At 46.4% G+C, this 25,858-nt stretch overlaps 2 protein-coding genes across 6 annotated transcripts in view; one reads left to right on the top strand and one right to left on the bottom strand.

The window, feature by feature from the left end:
• The window catches only part of inpp4b (inositol polyphosphate-4-phosphatase type II B), a 533,162-nt gene that overhangs the window by 328,803 nt on the left and 178,501 nt on the right, over window positions 1–25,858 (bottom strand). For 3 of the 5 annotated variants that reach the window (XM_051928128.1, XM_051928130.1, XM_051928129.1), the window contains one exon: window positions 4,894–4,973. In XM_051928128.1, coding sequence (XP_051784088.1) covers window positions 4,894–4,973 — 80 coding nt within the window. Of the gene's footprint in view, window positions 1–4,893; window positions 4,974–15,734; window positions 15,867–17,293; window positions 17,628–25,858 lie in introns of those variants that run through there. The other 2 variants (XM_051928131.1, XM_051928132.1) reach the window with 2 other exon arrangements.
• The window catches only part of LOC114652371 (interleukin-15-like), a 523,178-nt gene that overhangs the window by 479,921 nt on the left and 17,399 nt on the right, over window positions 1–25,858 (top strand). The gene's annotated exons all lie outside the window — the stretch shown is intronic.

The following is a 25,858-nucleotide window of genomic DNA, read 5'->3' as shown; positions in this document are numbered from 1 at the left end:
CCGACAAGGGACCACAATACCCAGTGTGCCTTGCAGGTGTCTGCACAGGTAGCATCACCCAGGTAGGCTGCCACATAGTATGCTCAGGGAGAAGGTAGTCCGGTCAGGTTGTTTTCCCCCCTGACTTCCTCAACCGTTTTGGTGGGTGATTTGAGTGCAATCCTCATAGCAGGGTGGGGTGGGGGGAGTAGTCCCCCTCTTTGGTGTGCTCATCAGAGCATGTGTGGAATCAGGAGTGACCGTCGGTAGCAGCAACCCAAAGCGTGACCCGCCCCCTCTCCCCCTTGTGCCATTATGAACCCACCGCTGGCATCCCACGACCCACAGTTCCCATTTACATTTACATGTATTTGCTTAGCAGACGCTTTGATCCAAAGTGACTTACAAAAGAGGTAAAAGAATGTACTCTGCTTGCCTTCTATGATATCGAGAGTCCTGTTGGGGATAATGAAATGCACCAGGGGCCGCAGTGCCATGTTGTTAACCCGTTGGATGGCATTTTATTTTTCCATAATTAATCCTCAATTAATCTCCATAACTGAGTGTTGCTTGATGGGGGGGGGAATAAAATGAATTGAAATGACTTCAGCTCACGGCAACAACACATCAAAAAGTGGAAAAAGTAAAGGGGGATCTGAAGACTTTTGGAATCCACTGGACAGCTGAAAAACTCAATTCAAGACCAAGGGCATCAAGATCTGGGGTAAGAGAAGCCGAAGTTTTGTCAGTGCGGGATGATGAACTGAAATGGTGACGGGTTTGTTTCCGATCTCACTGAAAAACTCTACTCCTGTGTTAAGTTGTCTAAATCAAGCAACGCCCCCTTGTGGCTCCCACAGAACCCGACAAGGGACCACAATGCCCAGTGTGCCTTGCAGGTGTCTGCACAGGTAGCGTCACATTGGGAGGCTACCACATAGCATGCTCGGGGAGAAGGTGGTCCGGTCAGGTTGTTTTTCCCCCCTGACGTCCAAGTGAGCTTTTGTTCCTCAATCTTTTTGGTGTCATGACCCGCTATTTGCCATGTTAAGTGTCTTCGCTAGGTGATTTGAGTGCAAGCATCACAGTATGGTCCCCCTCTTTGGAGATTGGGATGTGCTCATCAGAGTGTGGGTGGAGTCAGGAGTGACCGTCGGTAGCAGCAACTCAAAGCGTGACCCCCTTGTGACCCACCGGGTCCCACTGCCGTTCTGAACCCACCGGTGGCAGCCCAAAACCCAAAATTCCCATTTACATTTACATTTATTTGCTTAGCAGATGGGGCGGCACAGTGGTAGTGCTGCTGCCTCGCAGTTAGGAGACCCGGGTTCGCTTCCCGGGTCCTCCCTGCGTGGAGTTTGCATGTTCTCCCCGTGTCTGCGTGGGTTTCCTCCGGGCGCTCCGGTTTCCTCCCACAGTCCAAAGACATGCAGGTTAGGTGGATTGGCGATTCTAAATTGTCCCTAGTGTGTGCTTGGTGTGTGGGTGTGTTTGTGTGTGTCCTGTGGTGGGTTGGCACCCTGCCCAGGATTGGCTCCAGCAGACCCCCTTGACCCTGTGTTCGGATTCAGCGGGTTGGAAAATGGATGGATGGATGCTTAGCAGATGCTTTGATCCAAAGTGACTTACAAAACAGTAAAAAGTGTAAAAAGTAAAGGGGGTCTGAAGACTTTTGTAATCCACTGGACACCTGCATAAACTCGATTCAAGACCAGAGGGTGGTCATTCATCAGCACCAAAGGGTGGGACAAGGGGGTATCAACAGCTGGGGTAAAAGAAGCCAAAGTTTCGTCAATGTGGGACGATTAACTGAAATGGTGACGGGTTTGTTTCCGATCTCACTGAAAAACTCTACTCCTGTGTTAAGTTGTCTAAATCAAGCAACGTCCCCTTGTGGCTCCCACAGAACCTGACAAGGGACCAAATTGCCCAGTGTGCCTTGTAGGTAGATAGATAGATAGATGTCTGCAAAGGTAGCGTTGCATAGGGAGGCTACAACACAGCATGCTCGGGGAGAAGGTGGTCTGGTCAGGTTGTTTTTCCCCCCCTGACTTCAAGGCAAGCATTTGTTCCTCAACCTTTTTGGTGTGTTGACCCACTATTTGCCATGTTAAGTGTCTTTGATGGGTGATTTGAGTGCAATCCTCATAGCGGGGTGGGGTGGGGGGAGTAGTCCCCCTCTTTGGTGATTGGGGTATGCTCATCATAGCGCTGGGGGTGGTCCTCCTCTTTGGTGACTGGCATGTGCTCATCAGAGCATGTGTGGAATCAGGGGTGACCGTCAGTAGCACCAACCCAAAGCGTGACCCCCTTGTGACCCATCAGGTCCCACTGCCATTCTGAACCCACCGGTGGCAGCCCACGACCCAAAATTCTCATTTACATTTATTTGCTTAGCAGATGCTTTGATCCAAAGCGACTTACAAAACAGCAAAAAGTGTAAAAAGTGAAGGGGGTCTGAAGACTTTTGGAATCCTCTGGACAGCTGCATAAACTCGATTCAAGAGCAGACGGTCAGCACCAAAGGGTGGGACAAGGGGGTATCAACAGCTGGGGAAGAAGAAGCCGAAGTTTTGTCAATGTGGGACGATTAACTGAAATGGTGACGGGTTTGTTTCAGAACTTGCTGAAAAACTCTACTCCTGTGTTACATTGTCTAAATCAAGCAGCGCCCCCTGGTGGCTCCCACAAAAGGGACCACAATGCCCAGTGTGCCTTGTGGGTATTGGTATTGGAGTTTTGCTTCATGGAGAAGGTGGTCCGGTCAGGTTGTTCTACCACCCTGACCTCCATGCAAACTTTTGCTCATCAACCCTTTTGGTGTCGTGACCCCCTATTTGCCATGTTAAGTGTCTTTGATAGATGATTTGAGTGCAATAATCATAGTGGGGGGCGGGGGTCTCCCTCTTTGGTAATTGGGGTGTAATCATCAGAGCTGGGGTGGGATCAGGAGTGATCATCGGAGCCGTGACCCACTGGGTCCCACTGCCATTCTAAACCCACCGGTGGGTTGCAGCCCACCACCCGAAATAATGTGCTCTGCCTGCCTTCTGTGACATCGAGGGTCCTTGCCTTGCACCTCTTACTGTTGTTAGTAAAAATGAAGTGCACCACGGGCTGCATTGCCAAGTAGTTACCACGTCGGATTGCATTTTATTGATTTTAAATAATTTAAGCTGAAGTCAATAAAGTGTATAAAGTGAAGGGGGGCTGATGACTTTCTGGGTCCACTGCACAGCTCCAAAGCTTGATAAGGCGCTATAAAATGGCTAAACAGCGGCATTAAACGACCCACTCGGAAATGCGAACAACATCAGCACACTGAATGAAACACACGACAAATTCAGGTTGGCAGGGAAAGAAAAACGGGTCAGTGAATGGGCCCAAAGTGGGCAGGTGACAACTGGCAAGGTGACCGAGATGACAGAAGTGTGTCTCACAGGAGACACGAAGACCGAAAGCAGAGAGGGAGAAAGAGGGCAGACAAAGGCTTGGCGGGCTGCGCAGAGTGTGTCCTGTGCCCAGAGACGATGGTGCCGCGGTGGCATCCGGACAGAGCGAGGAGCTACAAAGTGATGGACGTCGGAAAGGTGGGTTACCAGAGGGTTACCAGGTCCTTAAAAAGATTAATGGCCCAAGGACAGCTGTCAAAAATGACCCCCCCCACCAGAAAAAATAGCCCAATACCTCACATAGATTAAATGACACACAATAATGCATCAGGTGGCATTGGGACTGAAAGGATCAGGTACACACCATCGAAGCCCCACCATCGAAGCCGCTGGGGTCCCCCCCACTCAAAGATCTTGCAGAAGATCAGAAGATCAGTGTCAGACAGAAATAAAAACAGAGCAATAATTCCTTGGGTGGTTGAAAAAAAAAGAAAAAGAAGCCCAAAAAACACATCCTGTAAAAGTTTTGTACCCGTGGATGCCAATCAGAAATGGCCCAATTGAGCAGAAAACTCGTGGCAACCCTGGCAAAACCTGCAGTGGATACACGTGAGAAGCTGGGATCTGGGAAGGTCTGTTATCAGGGTGCCGGACCCATGGGACAGCAACACTACCCAGCTCTTCTCTTAAATCTCTTGTCACCACAAGGGGGCATTGCAGCACCCCAAACCTCACACACACGCACACACACAACCATCACGACACAAAGGTTTCGTTTTTTTTAATAAACACAGTCATTCTTCTCCTCTTGTTTTCCACTCTCCTTCCACTCCACTCCTCCAGGTGGGCTTTGTCCTTCTACCACCCAACCCCAGCTGGCCTCAATGAGGACAGACCCCCACGGGATTACTTCCAATGCCTGGCCGTAGCCCAATGACAGCACTTTCAGGTCAAGCAGATGTCTTAAAAAGTAGGGAGGAACAGATCCTTGCAGCACCCCCTGGCGTCACTCACAGAACCCGACAAGGGACTACAGTGTGCCCTTGCAGATATCCGGACAGGTGGCGTCCCCCTAGGGCGTGTTTGGGGAGCAGGTAATCCAATCAGGTTGTCTCCCCCTGACCTTCCACTACACTGGCCTCCCGTCTAGCCCAGGAATCGCCCTTCATCTCAATCGGGGTGCCAGTCCGTCTTCCTTGAGCACTTACACTTTACAGTGCATTGTCAGTGAGCGAAAATAGTGCCACCGCTCACCAATACCCTTTTTTTTTTCTTTTACACATTTGCCAGTGTCCCGGGGCACACCAAGTCCGAATCACCAGACACCCCGAGCTTCCAGACCAACCACAAAAAGCTGCCATTCCATAATCTAAACTTGCAAAAATCTTTATGTGCCCCACCCGGGCACCTGGCAGCACAGAGCAGCGGCAAGCCACCGTTATTAGAAGAGGACATGACCATCGAGCCGTAAAAGTGAGCAGAAGGCGGAAGGAGACGGAGAAGAAGATTTCAAAGATCCTACCTGAGGCTAAGCGTTAACTGCTGCTCCTTGGATTTCACCAGGTCGTCTACTGAGAACGTCGCACAGCCCAGAAACGTCCTCTGTGGGACACAAAGACAAGACATCGTTGTTAGGAAGGAAGCTGAAGGAAGATCAAGGAGGTGAGTGAATCGAGGCGGCCGGCCCAGCTCGACTAATATTTTTAGACCCTCGTAACAAACCAAGCCCCCTCAAGCTACTGTATCTGCTTTCATTTGAAATAACCCAGGGTGGCATCAAAAAATAAAAAAAGATTCTGTGACAGAGTTGCCGCCACAAAGGCGCCGCCTCTGGTTCTTTTTAAAGCAGCTCTTCTTAGCGCTGGGCAAAGTTTCAACTTCAGAGAAAAGGAACAAGGGAGCAAATGAGAAGAAAAGAGAAACAAAGGCATGGCAGAGGGGTAAGACCTCCAAAAATTCCAGCATGCCAGGAATTTTGCATGTTCTAGCCATGTATGTCTGGAATTTCCTTTTACATTCCCCAAGGTGTGTGAGTCAAGTTAATTGGCAACTCTGAATGAAGGGTCGGTGGCTGAGTGGGCACTGCAATGTACCAAACCCACCGTGCTGACTCATGGTGCCCACCTTGGGCAACAAACTCCTACTCTGTCTGCAATAAACCCTTACAAACCAAACCAGTTCGGAGTGACACCATTTGGGCATTAAGTTTGCCCAGCTATGGCACCCCATCCAGGGGGAGCCCTTGCCTTGCACCAGTTACTGTTGGCACGGACTGCAGGAAATGTGAGTCTGAGTTGGACTGGGTGGGTTTCAGGATATACTTTCTGGATGACCCCCATATAAACAGCGGATTCAGAACATATTCAGACCCCTTTCACTGCCTGGACTGTGCGCCCCTTCAGTAGCAAAAGCCAACGATGCCCCTTGGTGTGCATACCGCGGACTTTAAGAGAGTGTGTGCCCCTCGGTGTATGGCACACAACCACTTTTACTTTCATAAACAGCAGCCAGCAGGTAATAATGCCCGCTCAGCATCATCAGAGTTCGACAACCTTAGTGGGGGTTCCCCCGGTGTCCAGAGCGCACGCCTGTTAACTTTCATAAACGGGGCCCCTCATTTGACGAGGTCTTCAGCATACGTGATTCTCAAAAAAAGTTACGTTGTCTAAATTAGGGTTTCTCAGCCACTAAGCGGGTCGTGGGCTGCCACGGGTGGGTCCCGAATTCTCATCGTTATTAGTGCTAGTGGGTCGCTGCTCCATCAGTCGTGCACAGTCGTAATGCCACTCTGATGATATTGCGAGATTCACTAAGGGAGACCCCCTCCACCCCTGGTGGGTCGCAAAGGATATTTAATGACCGCAAAGAGTCAGGAAGGTGGTTTTACGTCTCATGCAAAGCATGGTGCCATGTTTACATCACGGTGTCCCCGTCACTGCAGTGGGGCATTGGGATCTACACACAGACCACAGGGTAAAGCACCCCCTGCTGGCCTCGCCAACACTTCTTCCAGTAACAACCCAAGCTTTTCCTAGATGGTCTCCCATCCAAGTACTGGCTGGGCCTGAACGTGTTTAGCTTCAGGTGGGTGACCTCTTTAGAAAGACGTCTAGACATAAGCCACTCTTGACTAAAGAGAAAGACAAAAATTGAACTCTTTGGGCAGAACTCCAAGCACTTTTCCTGGCAAAAACATTCGTCACCTTCTCTCCACGGAGAAGCTTGATGGTGACAGCATCATGCTATAGGGACATAGGAGACTGGTCAGAATTGAGGGAAGGGTGAATGCAGCCAAATACAGAAAGATCCTTGAAGAAAACCAAATCCAGTGTGCAAGCCACCTCAGACTGGGGTGACAGTTCAGTGGCCTGAAGCATACAGCCGAGACAATACTGCAGTGACAAGGACAAGTCTCTGAGTGTCCTTGAGTGGCCCAGTCAAACCCCACAGTACATGTGTGGGAAGACATGAAGATGGCAGTTTACAGAAGTCTTTGCAGAATGGAGTCTGAGGGCATCTACTAGGAGGAATGGGATAAACTGGCCAAATCCAGGGGTGCAAAGCTTGTAGAGACTCACACAAGAAGACTCAAAGCTGCCAGAGGGGGCTTCTACCAAGTACTGAATTGAGGGTCTGAATACTCCAGGACTGAGAGTTTTCAGTTTTGGACTTTTAACAAATTTGCAGACTGCTCTGAAAACGTTATCACTATGGGTTATCGAGTCGGGGGAAAAATGACAAATGTATCCATTTCACACAAAGCCTACAACACAATAAAGTGTGCAGAAAGTAAAGGGGTCTGAATACTTTCTGAATCCACAGGACTGTGTCTTTTAATTTCTACTCTCTCTAGCTCCTAACACCTAGACAATCTGACATAATAAGAGCTATTAGTCATTACTCCTTCCACATAGCACATTGTGCCATCAGTGCCAGGCTCTAGTGCTACCCATGTCACAGGGTGTCTCCCTCCCAAAAAAAGTGAAATTTCAGGTACTAGAAAGGCTAGTGAATGGTGTTTCTGGAAAGAGAAGGGCCACTAGAGGGCGCACTCAGTGCTGAGACGGGTCCAGCTGCAGACCTCCTCAGCGCCAGGAGCTCCGCTGGACAGCCAATTGGATTGCAGCTTTTTGTCACCTGGTTTACCTGACTTGAGACAGGTAACTTCTCCCCCAAATCTTAATCACAGTGTAACCAAGTGTTATTTAGAAAGTGACAACCTCCTTAATGGAGTGGAGCTCTGGTGGTCCGCAGCTAGACTCTGTCGTGGATCTGCAAAGTCGGTGCCGCAGGGCCGTAGTGGCAGCAGGCTTTTGTCTCAACCCGATTGCTTAATTAGGAACCAATCATTACTTGCCTCTCGGGGCTCCGCCCACAAAGTACTGTACATGGAACTTCAGAACATTTAAAGAGACAGAACATAAATGTTAAATCATAAACAAAAGGTATAGAAGTGTAAACAACAATAATTGAAAAATTACAATAAATTAGAAGATAAAATAAGTCAGGGAATAAACGTTGGGTGAAGTACAGAACATGCAAGCAGCTGTCAGACGTTATTTGAATGGAGGAGCCTTTTAAAGTACCATCGGTGACCAAACCCACATCTCCATGCCGGACTCTGCCTCTTGGCACTCCAACGACTACACTCCAACCCGACTCCTGATGTGCCTACCGCCCGCTCCAATTCAAAGTCTACCTGCTGCCCGCGTGGAGTCCCAGATAACACCGCCCTTTCACTACCCACCTCTGCCAGCCGATCCATGCCAGGCTTGAGAGTGCCCAGAAACCATGGCTTTTTTATTATTTATTTCTTTTTTACACAAGAGGGCATCTGTGATATGTGCCACCTTCCTCACCCGGTATGGCTGCACAGCATGCCACACACAGGTCTGGTCCACTAACATTCTAATATTTTTTTGTTTTGCCAAGCTCGTCTGGTGTACCATCATTTGAAGAAATTGTCAGACTGCTACCGTATAATATACAATAAGGAACGATGATAAATGCTAACAATTACTAATCATAAACGTTTCATGTTAGTGCTATCAATACTTATCAACAGTGGAAAGCTTTTGTTTCGGCCAATTGTTTGGTGACCTTCGGCCTTCCTTAAACAATAAGCACCGGAACAGACGCAGGGCAGGAGCAGAACTGACACCGTAAGCCATCAAAACGGGAACCCGACTTTGACAAATTATTAGAGCCAATAAAAATAAAGTCACTCGGTGCCATCAATGCTGGCTCAGCTGTCACAACTCACGCTTATTTCCTTCTCTTGTCTTGACTCTACCTTTTTTAAATTATTTTTGTAAATTTAAAATAAGGACATTTTTAGGAATTGCATTGGTCAGTCAAAGCTCTTGCGGGGTGCCGTTTTCTTTCCGAGCTCATTGATGTCCGTATGAGCCGCACAGAGAACTGAAGGTTCGACTTTAACTCCCGAATGCCGACATTTACTGCAAATGGAGTATTGCTGTTCATCTGGGCAGAGACTGTTAGGTTACAGCTAGCGTTGTGCGCTATACCAGTGCTGCAAAAGAACCAAAAGACAAACAAAAATGGAAAACGGTGTCACAGTGCCAGCCTTTCGGGATTTCGGTACTGTAAGTAAACGTCAGCTTTCCTCGACATCCTCTGCAATGACAATGACAAAGACATCACGAAACGAAACTCCACGTGATTTGAACCTCATTGCTTCAACACAATCAGGACTTCACAGAAGACCCCCCTCCTTATTTCTTCGACTTAATTAGGACTTCACATGGGACCCATTCAACCCCCACCCTGGTCCTTATTTCTTCAACGACTTCCATGATTTCAAAACTTTGACGGGATCAGACGTTTAAGGTTGACACTGGCCACCCCCTTTATTGCTCTGACGTGATCGGGAGTTTTTGACACGTTAGGAACTTCATTGATTCGATGCAATCGGGACATCACAAGGGGGACCCATCCTCTCTCTCTCTCTCTCTGCCCCCTTATTTCTTCAATACGATCACAACTTCCAAAATGTCAAAACTACATGCTTCAGTGTCATCAGAACTTCATGGTGGATACTCCCGTGTCCCCTTATTGCTTTGAAGTCATCAGGACTTCAAGAGGGACCATCCCCGCCAGAGACACTGACCCTCCCAAACTCCCCCTTATTTGATGATGCCTAAACTGCCTCCTTCGACGCCATTGGAATTCACAGTGGATATCTCCACAACCCCGAGCCTCTTAATTGATTAATTGCGATAGGGACTTCGTGGGTGACGACCCCAACGTTTTTTTGCAATTGTGACTTCTCAGCTATTAAGAGTGAAGCGGTGCGAAATTCGGCAAGAGCGGGTGGCGCACCAGGGATGCAGCAATTGTGAGGCACAAAAATTACATAGAAATTATTTTGTGAGGTTTGCGACTTACTGAAGAAAACTGCAAACAATGTGTGTAGGCTAGAAAATGTAAAATCTAAAAACCTCATAAATGCATACAACATATGTAATATTAACCATTATATCATTTGCTACCATAAATATACACACAAATCTACCTTAATAAAAAAACAAGTGTCCGTCTCTGTGTCTGTCTGGTAGCTGTGTCTCTGTCACTGCAAAAAATGGTGCATCACAAAAATTTTTAGAATGAAAATACATTGTATCTTTCCCTCCAACAGATGGCGCCTCACAGACATTAACACTGCTTTTATGAAGGCCATACCAATTGGCATATAACAGAGACACATGCATTGCATTTGTCATTCCAACAGATGGTGCACTACATACAGTACATTAACACTGCTTTTACAGATCCCACACCAAATGGCATATAACGGAGACATATGAACTGCATTTGTCATTCCAACAGGTGGCGCATCAGACATTTTCAGTAATAAAATGCATTTCAAGTTCAAAGTTTATTGTCATGTACACAGTAAGGAAACACGATTCCCTGTACCATGAAATTCTTTCTTTGCTGTCCACACCAAATGACAAAACCAACATATAAAGATAAACATACATAATAAGTAGCAGATAGATAATAAGTAACAGAGGCAGCATAAAGTATAAAACCCGAATAGAAGTATAAAGTGTAATGTGCAGGTAGGTGTGTGATGGACAAGTCCAAAACACTTGTGTGAGGTCGACAGAATGAGGTGCACCCCGGTTATAAACTCCAGTCAGTTATTTAGGAGTCTAACGGCCTTGGGAAAGAAAGAGTTCTTCAGCCTGGACGTCCTGAATTGCATACTCTACACCTCCTGCCTGAGGGTAGAAGTGTGAACAGTTCGTGTTGGGGGTCCCTGAGGATCAAGGCAGTTCTCCTGTGGACTCTGCAGTTGTAGATGCTCTGCAGAGAGGGCAGTGGGGTCCTGGTGATCTTCTCTGCAGGCGTTTGCAGTCCACAGCAGTAGTGTTACCGTGCCACACGGTGATGCACCTGGTCAAGATGCTCTCAACAATGCAGCTGTAAAAGTTGCTGAGGATCTTAGTCGACATACCAAACTTCCTCAGCCTCCTCAGAAAGTCCAGCCGCTGCTGAGCCCTCTTGACCAGCTGTGTGGTGTTAAGTGTCCAAGTGAGGTCCTCACTGATGTAGACGCCCAGGTATTTAATGCTGCTCACCCTCTCCACTTCAAGCCCTCAGATGAACAGTGGCCGGTGAGGTCTCCTCTCCTTCCTCATGTCCAATATCATCTCCTTTGTCTTGTCTGTGTTGAGGGTGAGGTTGTTGTCCTCACACCATGACGCCAGACTGTCCACCTCCCTCCCGTAGGCCGCCTCGTCCCCACCAGTGATGCGTCCTATCACTGCGGTGTCGTCTGCGACCTTCAGGATGATGTTATCTTTGTGGGAGGCGACACACTCCTGGGTGAACAGGGTGTAGAGGACGGGGCTGAGGACGCATCCCTGTGGGGTGCCTGTGTTCGTGATAATGGTGGCTGAAGTCCTATTACCAATCCTGACAGACTGGGGCCTGCCAGTCACAGAGGGTGGGGTGCAGGCCAAGTGCAGACAGTTTATGGGTGAGTTTATGGGAGATAACCATGTTAAAGCATCCTGATGTAGGAGTCTTTGTTCTCCAGATGGGAGAGGGAATAATGTAGTGCAGCCGTGACGGCATCTGAGGTGGACCTGTTTTGGCCAGTAGGCATACAGCAGGGGGTCCAGAGTGTCCGGTATGCTGCTCTGAATGTGGGCCAGCACCTCCCTCTCAAAACACTTCATGATGATTGGAGTGAGTGCTACCGGCCTGTAATCATTCAGGCAGGTGGGTGGGCTTTTTTAGCAAGGGGGACGATGATTGTAGTCTTAAAGCAGGACGGAACGATGCGCTGACTGAGGGAAAGGTTGAAGATGGAGCAGAGAACATCAGCCAGCTCGTTGGCACATGCTCTGAGAACCCTCCCAGGGATGTTGTCTGGTCCTGCTGCCTTACAGTGGGGTTGATCTTCCTTAGTGCTTTGTGTACCTGACCTGAGGAGACCATTGGGGGAAGGGAGGGGGGTTGGGTGGTCCAGGTGTGTGTGGGCGGGTAAAGTGTTGAGATCATGCGGCAGACTGTCTGTGGAGCTGATTGTGTTGGTGGTGGTCCTGTAGTCTGTGATGTGCTGTAGGCCCTGCCACATACGTATGTCCAGAGTCAGCAGTAGAGTAGAAGCCCTCCAGCTTCTCTCTGTACTGCCTCTTGGCTGCTGTGATGGCTATTCTTAGTTCCTACTTCGCAGCTTTGTACTCCGTCTCAGTGCCTGATCTAAATGCAAGACAGCGGGCACGCAGCATGTGGCGTACCTGACTGTTTATCTGGGGCTTCTGGTTGGGGAACTTCCTGACTGGTGTTGTGGGCACGATGTTGATGTTGTATTTATCTATCCACTAGATTCTGCATCACAGACATTAGCACTGCTTTTACAAATCCCACACCAAATGGCGCATAACAGAGACAGACGCACAGCATTTGTCATTCCAACAGATGGCGCATCACAGACATTTTTAGTAATAAAATGCATTGTATTTGTCTTTCCATTAGATTCTGCACCACGGACATTAAGTCTGCTTTTAAAAATCCCATACCAAATGGTATATAACAAGAGACACGTGCATTGCATTTGTCATTCCAACAGATGGCGCATCACAGGCATTTTTAGTAATAAAATGCATTGCTTTTGTCTTTCCATTAGATTCTGCATCACAGACATTAACACTGCCTTTACAAATCCCACACACAATACATTGCATTGCATTTGTTTCATTCTAACAGATGGCGCATCACAAATATTAAACGCTGCTTTTACGAATCCCGTACCAAACACCAGACAAAGATTAGAGTGGAGGAGGCAATCATCTGTCTGCTTCACAAAGCTTCTTCTCACCTGGACAAAGCTGGCCGCACTTTGTGGTTTCTGTTTTTTTGGTCTTTCCAGACCTCCCTGTTAAGAGGTCAGCTCAGAGATATGAAGGTGGATGAGCATGTGGGGTCCTGGATGATGGACTATGTGACGGGCAGACCATCATCTGTGAGACTCCAGGACTGTGTGAGCAACACTGAAGCAGCACAAGGCACAGGCCTGTCTGCTTGTCGCCTCACTCCGTACACCTCAAACTAGAAAGATAACAGCAGGCCAAGTCACTGGAGAAATTCTCTGATGATTCTGAGCTTGGGGGGGGGGGGGGGGGGTACCGAGACAACGGAATGCAATACCTTTGCAATTTACATTAGCAAAATCAAATAACTGCTTATTGACTATCACCACGCCAAAGAGCCACTATGCCTGGTCACTATTCCAAGAGTGAATGTGGAGGTGGTCCACTCCTATGAGTACTTGGGGGTCCACATTAATGACAGGTTAAACTGGTCTCTGAACACAGAGGAACTACAGAAGAAAAGACTCCTTAGGATACTGCGCTCCTTTATTATGGGAAGTGACATCCTTCACGTCTTCTACAACTCTGTGATGGCCAGTGTGGTGTGCTGGGTGGGTCACATCACTTCGAGACAGGACCACCGAATCGACAAGCTAATCAGAAGGGTAGGCTCTGTAATGGGGCACACTCTGGACCCCCTGGAAGTCATAGTAAGGAATGGAAACAAAACTGACTGCCATTCTGAACATAGATAGATAGATAGATAGATAGATAGATAGATAGATAGATAGATAGATAGATAGATAGATAGATAGATAGATAGATAGATAGATATAAAGGCACTATATAATAGATAGATAGATAGATAGATAGATAGATAGATAGATAGATAGATAGATAGATAGATAGATAGATAGATAGATAGATAGATAGATAGATAGATAGATAGATGTGAATGGCACTATATAATACCTGCAGCAATACGTCTGTATAGCACCTCACTGGGAATGGGAACCTTTTTCTTTCTTTTTAGTTGTGTTCCTTTTTAGTCTTTACAATGTGTATTCAGAGTATAGTGTATGTGTGTATATCTATCTATCTATTTATGTATGTATGTATTTATTTAAAGAGCTTTTGTAAAAAGTTAACTTTCACCCTGGGGACAAATAATGCAGTGCCATTCACATGTATCTATTTTATATATATAAATATATAAAAAATCTTGGAAGGCTTGGAAGGAGACAATACATGACCTTCTCAGAAGACAATTTGATGTCCCGTGAGAGACACTTTAACGTCACACGAGACAAGGCAGTGAGACAAAAGGACAGCTGCTGTACAGACCAACGCACAGTGTGACAAGCACAACACGCAGCTCGGCGGCAAGACAGCAGCTGGTCAGACCGCATCTCCTCAGCGTGTGTTCAGACACTCCCCCCCCCCCACCCCCACCCCCATGCCCCGACAATGCGAGCAGCAGAGAATATAGTATCTATATTTATATATATATATATATATATATATATAGAGAGAGAGAGAGAGAGAGAGAGAGAGAGAGAGAGTTAGGAGCCTGCACTGATACAGCGCATTGCCGCACCCACCGCATGACAATCCACCTCAGGATCCCAGATTAGGACCCGAGTGCAGCCATGCATCTGGTGACGCCTCAACACCCCACTATTTCAGATGGAATGGAGCACTGTGAGATTTTTATGGTGGCTGGAGTGCCAATCCTGCCACCAAGCCCCAGGTTTTTCCCTGCAGGATGGAGGGCCTAGTGCATTTCTATTTATGTATAACAGTGCCTTTCAGATCTATCTCTTATATAGTGTCTTCCTATCTATCTATTGTATAGTGTCTTTCACATTGATCTATCATACAGTGCCTTTCACATCTATCTATTATATAGTGTCTTCCCGTCTATCTATTATATAGGGCCTTTCACATTTATTTACTGTATAGTGCATTTCTATTTATCTATAAAATAGTGCCTTTCACTAGGGCCATCTTAACAGCATTATAGACCACCCCGGCAAAGCAGTGCACAGGGGCCCCTGCCTACACAACCACTCAGCAAGTCACAACATACATAGATTAGCATGGGGCCCCAGGCCAACTGCCCAGCATGCCCATTCATTAAGACGGCCCTGCCTTTCAGCTCTATTACATAGTGTCTTCCTATCTATTATATAGTGCCTTTCACAGCTATCTATCTATCAAATAGGGTATTTGACATCTATCCATTATAAAGTGCCTTTCTATTTGTGTATAATACAGTGCCTTTCACATCTGTCCATTATATAGTTTCTTCCTATCTATCTACTATATAGCGCCTTTCACATATATCTGTCTATCTATCTAGATATTAGGTAGTCCCTTTCCATTTGTCCATCTACGGTCCCGACTCAGCCGGTGATAAACAAAGGTGAAGGCAGCAAATGGTGTTTGTAAGGCAGTGGACGTCTGCTCCTGTTGGATGATTCCAGGTATTACAATATGCAAGTAGTGTTAATTTAGGCAAACAAAATGCAAAATAAAAGTGAAATTGATTTGAAGAAAATGCAGGTTTCTTTTCTCACCTTAGTTTTATTCTCTCTCTATTCGGTGTACTGCCTTTCAGAGGACCGACACATTACGCTTGCAAACAGCACACGATATACATAAAGTCAGGTGTTCGTTTTTATAAAACTTCCACCGGGACGCCAGCGCTCTTTTACGGCTTTGTGCGGAGCTCAAGAACACAGCGACGGTGCGCTCAGGCTGCCGTGTACGCAATTCACAACGGCGATTCCTCCAACAGGGCCTGCATTTGTTCTTTGAACTCATCGCCTAAGTGGGAGGACAGGAGACGAGCATTCAGCTTTAGCATACGTAAGGCGTATTTATTGGCACCATGTTAAATCATACCGTATGCGCACTTCATCAGCTCGATGATGTTCTTCATCTGCGAAATGAAAAACAGCTTACTGTCCCTTGACTTCACATCCAAAATGACCGTGAACTGAGCTTTACTCACCTTAAGGCGCTAAGTCAGGGACGTTATGACATTAAGTGTCCTCGAATTTGCATCTCCCATATTCACGACAACGCCTTCTAAGCTGTAGCAACTCCTTCCATACTTGCTAGGATGCTGCACGTCTGCTACGAGCTCTCCCTGATGCACACAGTTTATTCTTATCTATTCTGTCTTTACACCCTCTTTCCTTCCTCTTTAGCAGTAACAGTTTGCTTAGAAGGAAAAAAAAGCAGCGGTCTTCGAGGGACAGCCCTATTCTGCGCAGAGATACGATGCTTTAATGTACGCTGAGCCGCGCTCAGTTGAGTTTTGCTAAGCTGCGCTGTCCGAGGTTGCGCCGTTAAGAAATGCGCTGAGGTGCGCAGACTCGAGCGTATTCCGAACAGAAGAGCGACGTTAAAGTAAACTGAGCCGCGTTCAGCTGTACAGCGTGTTGCATTGTACGGAACCGGGCTGCGTTTCTGCTAGCTCAGCTGCGCTGTCCTAAATCGTAACGAAACGAGATGAGGTGCGCAGACCTGGAGTGTACTCTGCGAGGTGCCGCAATGCTTTAAAGTGCACTGAGGCACGTTGAGCTACGTTCTACTAAACTGAGCTGCGCTGTCCAAAGTTGGGCCGCTCCGAAACGAGCTGAGGTGCCCAGACCGCTGTGTTCAGCTGCGCAGGCGCAGCAATGCACGGAGCCCAGCTGTATTCTGCTAAACTGAGCTGCGCTGTCCGAAGTTGCGCCGCTCCGAAACGACTTGAGGTGCGCTGTCCTCGAGTCGAGTCTGGTTTCAAAGCCTACATGCACGCTAATTAAACTTTATTAGAAACCGTACACCACCTCTTTACACAAAAATTGCAATCCTTCTCGACGCATTCATTGTTGATTTTTCGGAAGCTGATTTTGAAACTTCAAGTTCGGCTTTAGTGACATCCCACCCGTCAACGTGAAAGATAATGTCAAGGACAAAAAAAGATTAAAAATTCCGCGGAGGACGGATTGAACATGAAAGACTGTTTCTTACTAACATTAACTGGCAGGCTTGGGTGCTTTGCGGCCACCCTATAATACCGAACCGTACCCGAATAAACTGTATCCACCACTAGAACACCTTTTGTGTTTTTATTTTCGTTTTTCTGCTTGGCACAGACAGTTCAAGCGAACACATTTATAACCAACAATGCTGGGTGCTTTAAAAGCGACGGTGGCGTGAAAACAAGCAAGGAGGGGCGACAAAGTGCGCAAAACGAAACGCCGATTTACTTGACACAAGACGACGTGCCCGCGCCGGGCCGCGAGATCGCGCTTTTTGCAGAGAATGCTTCGCTTTTTGATATTTGCTCTTCATATTATTAAGAATATAACCCTCAGCGCACTCACACATGCACTCACACACACGCACGCGCGCGTATCTTAGCGAAAACAAGAGAGGAAATGACTAAACGTTTCCGGCATAAGAAGATCGCGCGTACACACACACACGCACGCACGCCAAAAGTCCCGCTGTTAAGGTGTGCTATCCCAAAGCCATCACCAGAGTTTAAACGAGGAACGATCGAACGCGACCACCTACCTAGCGTGTAGCATCACCGACCCGTAAACACCAGCAGAGACATCCCAGGTCACCTTTGTTCAGCGGTTGCCAACCCGGCTTCCTGCAACTAGTTGTCATTTCGGCTCCTTTGATCTCCTTTCGAGTGAGTCGCGAGCGCGATCAGAGGAAGACGACGAGCCGGCCAGTTGCGTAAGTCCACGCTTACATCAGTGTGACACGCGAGGCTGAGCGGGTCCTGCAAAGAAGCTGGCATTCAGGCATGTCGGTCGGTCGACGCCGGTCCGCTCCTCCTCCTCCTTGTTAGGGTCCTGCTGCACAGTTGCACACGGCCGGGGCGCCGCCGCTCGCTTTCGGCTACTGAAGCTGCAGCTAAAATTAGGCACCTGCTCTGACACATATCGTGAATGAGCCGCGTGACGTGAGCTTTCATCTCTGGGAGGCGGCTTTCAAAAATGCCCTCTGTTGGTTTTCCATTGTCTTTTATTGCACTGATGTTGAAAATGTGGAGGACCCTGACCTCACACTTATTTTTGCGTCTTTGCCAGTTGGTCAGTGGGTCACGTCTGTGCCAGCACACCAGGGGTCTTTAATTATAGGCAACAGCATGGCCATCGACCTTTTTTTCAAAACTTCTTCTGCAAGCCTGGGATTTCCCTTCTCGCTTTGAGGTGTTAAAAGAAAACTGATCACCTCATGCGGGCATTCAGTTCGCTCTTCTCCAGTGTCTCTCAAACCTTTTTTGGTGTCGCAACACTTCTAAGTGTCATCGCGACCTACGGGTTTGTCTCCTCTTACTGAATCCAGCGAGATGGTCGTTTATCGAGTGCGATGGTTGGAACGGCGACCCATCATAAACAATGGCAAGTAACGCCTCACAAACCGGGGTCGGTCGATCCATTCAGTGACATACTGGTGGCGCTGTCACTCGAGGGGTGCCGTTTGTGAAAGTTACTGGGCGTGCGCTCTGAACACCAAATGTCCCCATTTATGTGACTCAAGAGGTGTGTGCTGTTTACAGCGAGGGGGACCTAAAGGTCCTCGACTCTAAAGTCTAATAATACTGAAGGCTCCAATAGACTCAAGCTGTTGACACAGAAACAGCATGAGACTGAGAGTATCTCTCTCCACAGAGCCTCCTGGTGACACCCATCGACCCCCAAACAGGGCCACCCTTCGTCACTACACATCACAGACAAACCCTGAGGGTGTCTAAACTGGAACCGGTCCAGAAGGGTACTGCCATCTCTCTTTCAAATGCAATTCATCCCCCAGTCCACCCATTATCTTTTTGTCTGATTAGACATGCACGTTGACGGACTCGATGGAGGTGTGTAATAACCTGTGTCCCACACGTGCACATGGGGGTCAGTCTAAAGGCTTAGTGGAGGGTAGGCAACTGAGACTGGGGTTGATTAATCCTACTAATACCTTCTCTCCCCTGTTCGCAGGCCTTCAGAAGGAAAGGCAGGCTAAATCTCCGCCTACTTCCAGGATCAGACCACGCCCTCCTTCCACCCTCACTTCCCCTCCAGTCCCGCCTCTTCCTCCCAAGAACATATAAAAGTACAAACCCTGCACTTGTCAGTCAGTCGCTGTTGACTCAGTCTCATAGGATTACTCTTCACTATTATAGGTTGCTGCTACGTCATACGGGCTGGACACCCCAACTCTTTATCTTTGTTCTGTTTTGTCTTTTTCACACCTGACAAAACATTAGGGGGGCACTGCTGCTAACATTGTCATCACCTTAGGGGGGCACTGCTGTTAACACTGTCGTCACATTAGGGGGGCACTGCTGCTAACACTGTCATCATCTTAGGGGGGCACTGCTGTTAACACTGTCATCACCTTAGGGGGGCACTACTGTTAACACTGTCATCATCTTAGGGGGGCACTACTGTTAACACTGTCATCACATTAGGGGGACACTGCTGCTAACACTGTCATCATCTTAGGGGGACACTGCTGCTAACACTGTCATCATCTTAGGGGGGCACTGCTGTTAACACTGTCGTCACATTAGGGGGGCACTGCTGCTAACACTGTCATCATCTTAGGGGGGCACTGCTGTTAACACTGTCATCACCTTAGGGGGGCACTGCTGCTAACACTGTCGTCACATTAGGGGGGCACTGCTGCTAACACTGTCATCATCTTAGGGGGGCACTGCTGCCAACACTGTCCTCACCTTAGGGGGGCACTACTGTTAACACTGTCATCACCTTAGGGGGGCACTGCTGCTAACACTGTCATCATCTTAGGGGGGCACTGCTGCCAACACTGTCATCACATTAGGGGGACACTGCTGCCAACACTGTCGTCATCTTAGGGGGACACTGCTGCTAACACTGTCGTCATCTTAGGGGGGCACTGTTGCTAACACTGTCCTCACCTTAGGGGGGCACTACTGTTAACACTGTCATCACATTAGGGGGACACTGCTGCTAACACTGTCATCACCTTAGGGGGGCACTGCTGTTAACATTGTCATCACATTAGGGGGGGCACTGCTGCTAACATTGTCATCACCTTAGGGGGGCACTGCTGTTAACATTGTCATCACATTAGGGGGGCACTGCTGTTAACATTGTCATCACATTAGGGGGGGCACTGCTGCTAACATTGTCATCACCTTAGGGGGGCACTGCTGCTAACATTGTCATCACATTAGGGGGGCACTTCTACTAACACTGTCATCACATTAGGGGGGCACTGCTGCTAACACTGTCATCACAATAGGGGGGCACTGCTGCTAACACTGTCATCATCTTAGGGGGCACTGCTGCTAACCTGTCATCACCTTAGGGGGGCACTGCTGTTAACATTGTCATCACATTAGGGGGGGCACTGCTGCTAATACTGTCATCACATTAGGGGGGGCACTGCTGCTAACATTGTCATCACCTTAGGGGGGCACTTCTACTAACACTGTCATCACAATAGGGGGGCACTGCTTTTAATACTGTCATCATCTTAGGGGGGCACTGCTTTTAACACTGTCATCACCTTAGGGGGGCACTGCTGCTAACACTGTCATCACATTAGGGGGGCACTGCTGCTAACAGCGTCATCACCTTCTTTTCCCACAGTGCTCTAAAAATGTCAGGTAAAAGCATTTAGCCCCGCCCCTTACGGACCCGGCGCCATATCCCCAGAAGGAGGCCACTCACTTTTGGCCTAAGCAACCCATGAGATGGAGCTCCACTGAAATGAGACGGAGCGTTTCCCTCAATCCTCTTTTTGAGTTCCCGCAAGAGGGACACGAGCTAATGAGGGCGATTTTCAGATTTATTTTGTATCAAATGTCCTAGCAAAGAATTACGGAAAGGGTTAGGAGTAATAATAGAGATTTGATACCACTGATCACAATATTCACCTTAGTCAGTGGGTGGGCCTCTCTGGAAGGGTCTTAAATTGGTTTGTCCTACCTGGCAGGTAGAAAATTCTTTGTTAGTTGTGGTGATTATACTTCAAAGACCCCTGATATTCTATATGGTGGTCCACAAGGCTCTATCCTGGGTCCGCTGCTCTTTTTGATTTACATGCTTCCATCAGGTCAGATTATCTCAGGGCATAATGTGAGCCACACAGCTCTGCTGATGACACACAGCTGTATTTATCAATAGCGCCTGATGACCCCAACTCTCTTGATTCACTAACACAATGTCTGACTTGTATTTCTGAATGGATGAATAGTAATTTTCTCAAACTAAATAAAGAGAAAACAGAAATCTTAGTGATTGGCGAAAATGGATATAATGAGGGTATTAGAAATCAGACTTTACTCTTATTCTATGTTAATTAATGTTGTCTTATTTTAATTTCTTACTTTGTCTTTTATTTTTATTTTTTTCTTCATTATGTAAAGCACTTTGAGCTACTTTTTTTTTGTATGAAAATGTGCTATATAAATAAATGTTGCTGTTGTTGTTGTAGAAAAATAAACTTGATGCACTAGGATTAAAAGTCAAGACAGAGGTAAAGAATTTAGGGGTAACTATTGACTCTGACCTGAATTTTAAAATCACATATTCATCAGATCACTAGGACAGCATTTTTCACTTAAGAAATATAACAAAGGTTTGAGCTCTTATAACACTGGAAGATGCTGAGAAATGAGTTCACGCTTTTGTTTTTAGTCGACTAGATTATTGTAACGCACTCCTCTCAGGACCACCCAAAAAAAGACACCAATCAATCACAACGAGTACAGAATGGAGCTGCTAGAATCTTAACTAGAAAACGAAAATCTGAGCACATCACCCCAGTCTTAGCGTCATTACACTGGTTACCTGTGCCACTTAGAATTGACTTTAAAATACTGCACATGGTTTACAAAGCCTTCAATCATCTGCTCCATCCTACATCTCAGCATGTCTGTCACCTTACACTCCAAATCGTATCCTTAGATCTTCAAATGAGGTTCTGCTTATAACTCCAAGAGCTAAACTTAAAAGAAGTGGTGAGGCGGGTGGCCTTCTGCTGTTTGGCACCTCAAATGTGGAATAGCTGACCAATAGAAATTTGCCAGGCTAATACGGTGGAGCACTTTATAAAACTACTAAACACACATTACTTTAACACGGCTGTCTCATAGCTTCATCTTAGTTTAATCCTGATATTCTGTATATGCATTTAATTATCAATATCATTCATGGTGGCTCTGTAATCCGTACTAACCCCTACTTTCTCTGCTGTTCTTTTTCTGGTTTTCTGTGGTGGTGATCTATGCCCCTACCACCTGATCAAAGCACCATGATGTCCCTCCATTGATGGATTGAAGTTACCAGAAGTCCACATGCCTGTCATCGTCAAGTCCTTCCATGTGAACCCTGAATACCATGAGGACTGATTGAGGTCATTTATGTCAGGTAGAATGCCTAGAGGGGGCTGGGTGGTCTTGTGGCCCCCTACAGATTTTATTTTTTTCTCCAGCCACCTGGAGTTTTTTTTTTTTGTTATTTCTGTCCTTCCTGGCCATCGGACTTTACTTTTATTCTATGTTAATTAGTGTTCCCTAATTTTATTTTTATATTTTGTCTCTTTTTCCATCCTGTAAACCACTTTGAGCTCCATCATTTGTATGAAAATGTGCGACAGAAATAAATGTTGTTGTTGCTGTTGAAGGGGTGGGGGTCGACTTGTTTTTCAATCCTATTTTTTTGTAAAAATTGATCAATTTGTATGAATGATTACAATAAAACTAATAAAATAAAATAAATAAATGTTGCTGTTGTTTATTTTGTGTCTTAGGACAACTTAAAGGGACAACCTGGTTGGCTCTCCAAAATTTCTTGCTGGACTCGTGAGCTGTCACTACCAACTGGGCTGGACTCCACAAGAGGAGCAGGTCCACATGAATAAAAGGAGAAGAACATCTGAGTGTGTAGTGTAAGAATTGGACGCCTTACAGGCCCTCAGTTGGCTTCTTCCTTAATTATACACCAGACACCAGTGCCATCTGCAAGAAACAAAAGATGACCCGCGGGTCACGACCCACTTTTTAGTTTAAGGAACACTATGGCTAGAGCGACGGGGCTCCCCCAGAGCCTGTCACAAAGCACCAGTGCACCCATCAGAAGTGAAAGGGGCCTAGAAATTGAGGTCAGCAGGGTAATAATGGCCACTTCACTCCAACACAAGCTGTTAACATTTAGCTGGTGCGCTGCTTAAGCTCCCACCGGCCAGGATTTCACTCAGCTGATTTTGCCATGTGGGTTAAGTCGGGATACGGCAGGATCAGTAATTTGGGCGCAGTTTGTATTGTAGACGGGGTCCTTTACTGAAGGCATCTGGGCGACCCTCTCTGAATGCCAATTTAAAGACCTGGGCTGTGGTGTACAAAATCTCTCTCTGCTGAGGAGATGAGCTCTAAAATGCTACATGGCTGAAAAGTGTGTGGACCCCCCACCGGGTGACGGAGTTCAGGTGCTTCATTGTTAACAGGAGCGTCAAATTAGCACACAGCCGTGCAGTCGGCATTGACAAACACGAAGAGCAGAGCGACTTCTCCCCGAGTCCTCCTCGTTCTGGGGGGGGCGACAACACAACACGGCCCAGCCTTGGGCTCCACGCCCTTCTTCTGCCAGGTCGTCTTTGGAGACCCCATCTCTAAAATATAGTGCCTTTCACGTCTGTCTCTCTATCTGTCTGTCTGTCTGTCTTCTCATATCTATGTATCTATCATATAGTGCCTTTCTTAACGTTTGATCTACCTGGCCCTCATACAGACCTTTACTAACATAGCTGCTTGTATCTGTTTTATAATGATTTCTATCTATCATATTGTGCCTTTCATATCTATTATATAATGCCTTTCCTATCTATCTATCTATCTATTATATAGTGCCTTTCTATCTATCTATTGATTGATCATATAGTGCCTTTCCTATCTATTTATTATATAGTGCCTTTCCTATCTATCTATCTATCTATCTATCTATCATATACAGTAGTGCCTTTCCTATCTATCTATTTATTATATAGTGCCTTTCCTATCTATTATATAATGCATTTCTTATCTATCTATTTATTTATAATATAGTGCTTTTCCTATCTATTTATTATATAGTGCCTTTCCTGTCTATCTATCTATGTTATAGTGCCCTTCCTATCCATGTATCATATTGTGTCTTTCATAACTCTTTATCTATCTCAAAACAGTACATTTCTTATTCATCTATCTATTATATAGTGCCTTTCTCTTCTATTTCCCCATATCTATATTATAATGCCTTTGCTGTCTATCAAAGAGTGTCTTTCATGTCTTTCTCTTCATCTGTCATCTCGTTTCTATGTATCTGTTATGTCAGGCCTTTCCTATCTTTTGACCTATGTCTCTGTTATATAGTGCCTTTCTCATTTATCTACAGAATAGTGCCTGTCATATCGATCTGTAATATAGTGCCTTTCAGATCTATCTTTCCATTTATCGTTCTTCTCATATCATTGTTGCAATCACATAGTACCTTTCTTTTCTGTCTTCATATATCTATTTTATAAAGCTTTTGCTATCTATCATATAGTGTCTTTCACATCTATCTATCTATCTATCTATCATATAGTGTCTTTCACATCTATCTATCTATCTATCATATAGTGTCTTTCACATCTATCTATCTATCTATCTATCTATCTATCTATCATATAGTGTCTTTCACATCTATCTATCTATCTATCTATCTATCTATCTATCTATCTATCTATCTATCTATCTATCTATCTATCTATCTATCATGTAGTGCCTTCCATGTCTATCTTTCCTATTACAAAGTACTTTTCTACGTACAGTATGTCCATATTGTATAGTGCCTGTCCTATCTGCCTTTCTATCCTGTAGTGTCTGCTTTGTCAAATCTCTTACACCAGTAACGACGGACTGCTCTAACGATAACGTGCAGTGAATATGTCTGACTTATACTTTTCCTCCTCTTTCTCTGCACGTTTACCATTCGTTTGCTCAGAGGTTGATGTGCTCGTTCCTTCCTGAGCAGCTCTTCTTTTCCCACCCTAGTGGCCCGCTTCTTCTCTTCTTCCGTCGGCATCTTTTCGTGTTAAAACTGATTAAGTCAGTGTTTGTGTTTCAATTACTTAGTATGTTTTCATTAATTTTTCACTCATGCTGGCACTTAAGTCTTCAATCTGCCCCAAGAATGATTTAAGATATGAAGAGGTAGGGTACGTGACGGTGAAGATGCTAGGGAAGAGAATGGCGCCTGTATGCATGCAACACACTGCTGCCCTGCTGGCCGCTGCCGAGAGTTGATTCTATAATAAAATAAAATAAAAATAAAAGAGGAATAACCTTGGAGGTCAATCATCACCCCAAAAGCAGACAGTAGATGTCACGTAGTGTATATGTATCAAATTTCAGGTCAATCGGTCAAACAGTTTGTGAGCTACAGGTGATTGAAAATCCTGGACAGACAAACGGACAGCCATGGTATTGTATTATATAAGAAGATAGTGTCTTTCCTCTCAATTATATAGTGCCTTTCATATTTATCAATACACAACAAAGACAGATTATTATCCCATTTACCCACTTCAGGGTGGCGGAGGCCTGAGCCAATCCCCGCAACATGGAGCACAAGGCAGGAGCCAACACTGGAGGGCCAGTCCACACACACACACAGATGGGCGAGTCCAGATAATTGGCAGTTCCCCGTGTTAATGTGCGGTGGGCTGAGATGCTATGCCCTGTAATCTAGCGCCGTCCTGCACACCATGCTATCAGAGCAGGCTTTGGACCCCCAGTGACCCTGACCCGGATGTGCAGGCCTAGTCTGAAACACAACTGCTCGATTGTGAATGCAGCGCTTGTCCTAGGAGTGACGAGGACCCTGTCTCATCCGTGCGGCCGCACTCTGTCCTTTAATGTCCACGTGAGTAGACCACTGAGTGCCGACCTGACATGCGGTGCTTTGGTGCTGCAGACAAATGCCACCTGCTTACAGCTTGCCCACACTTCACATTTATGCCTGCCGCTCGGTTTGTCTTTATTAACATCATCATTTTGGGCTGTGAATTTTAACGATGGCCATGGCAGGTGTGCCGTATACTTTTATTTGTGTCCTAATTGAT

This window comes from Erpetoichthys calabaricus, chromosome 5 (genome assembly GCF_900747795.2).
Source record: "Erpetoichthys calabaricus chromosome 5, fErpCal1.3, whole genome shotgun sequence".
Taxonomy (NCBI): Eukaryota; Metazoa; Chordata; class Cladistia; order Polypteriformes; family Polypteridae; genus Erpetoichthys; species Erpetoichthys calabaricus.
This window is presented reverse-complemented; position numbering and strand designations above follow the sequence as displayed.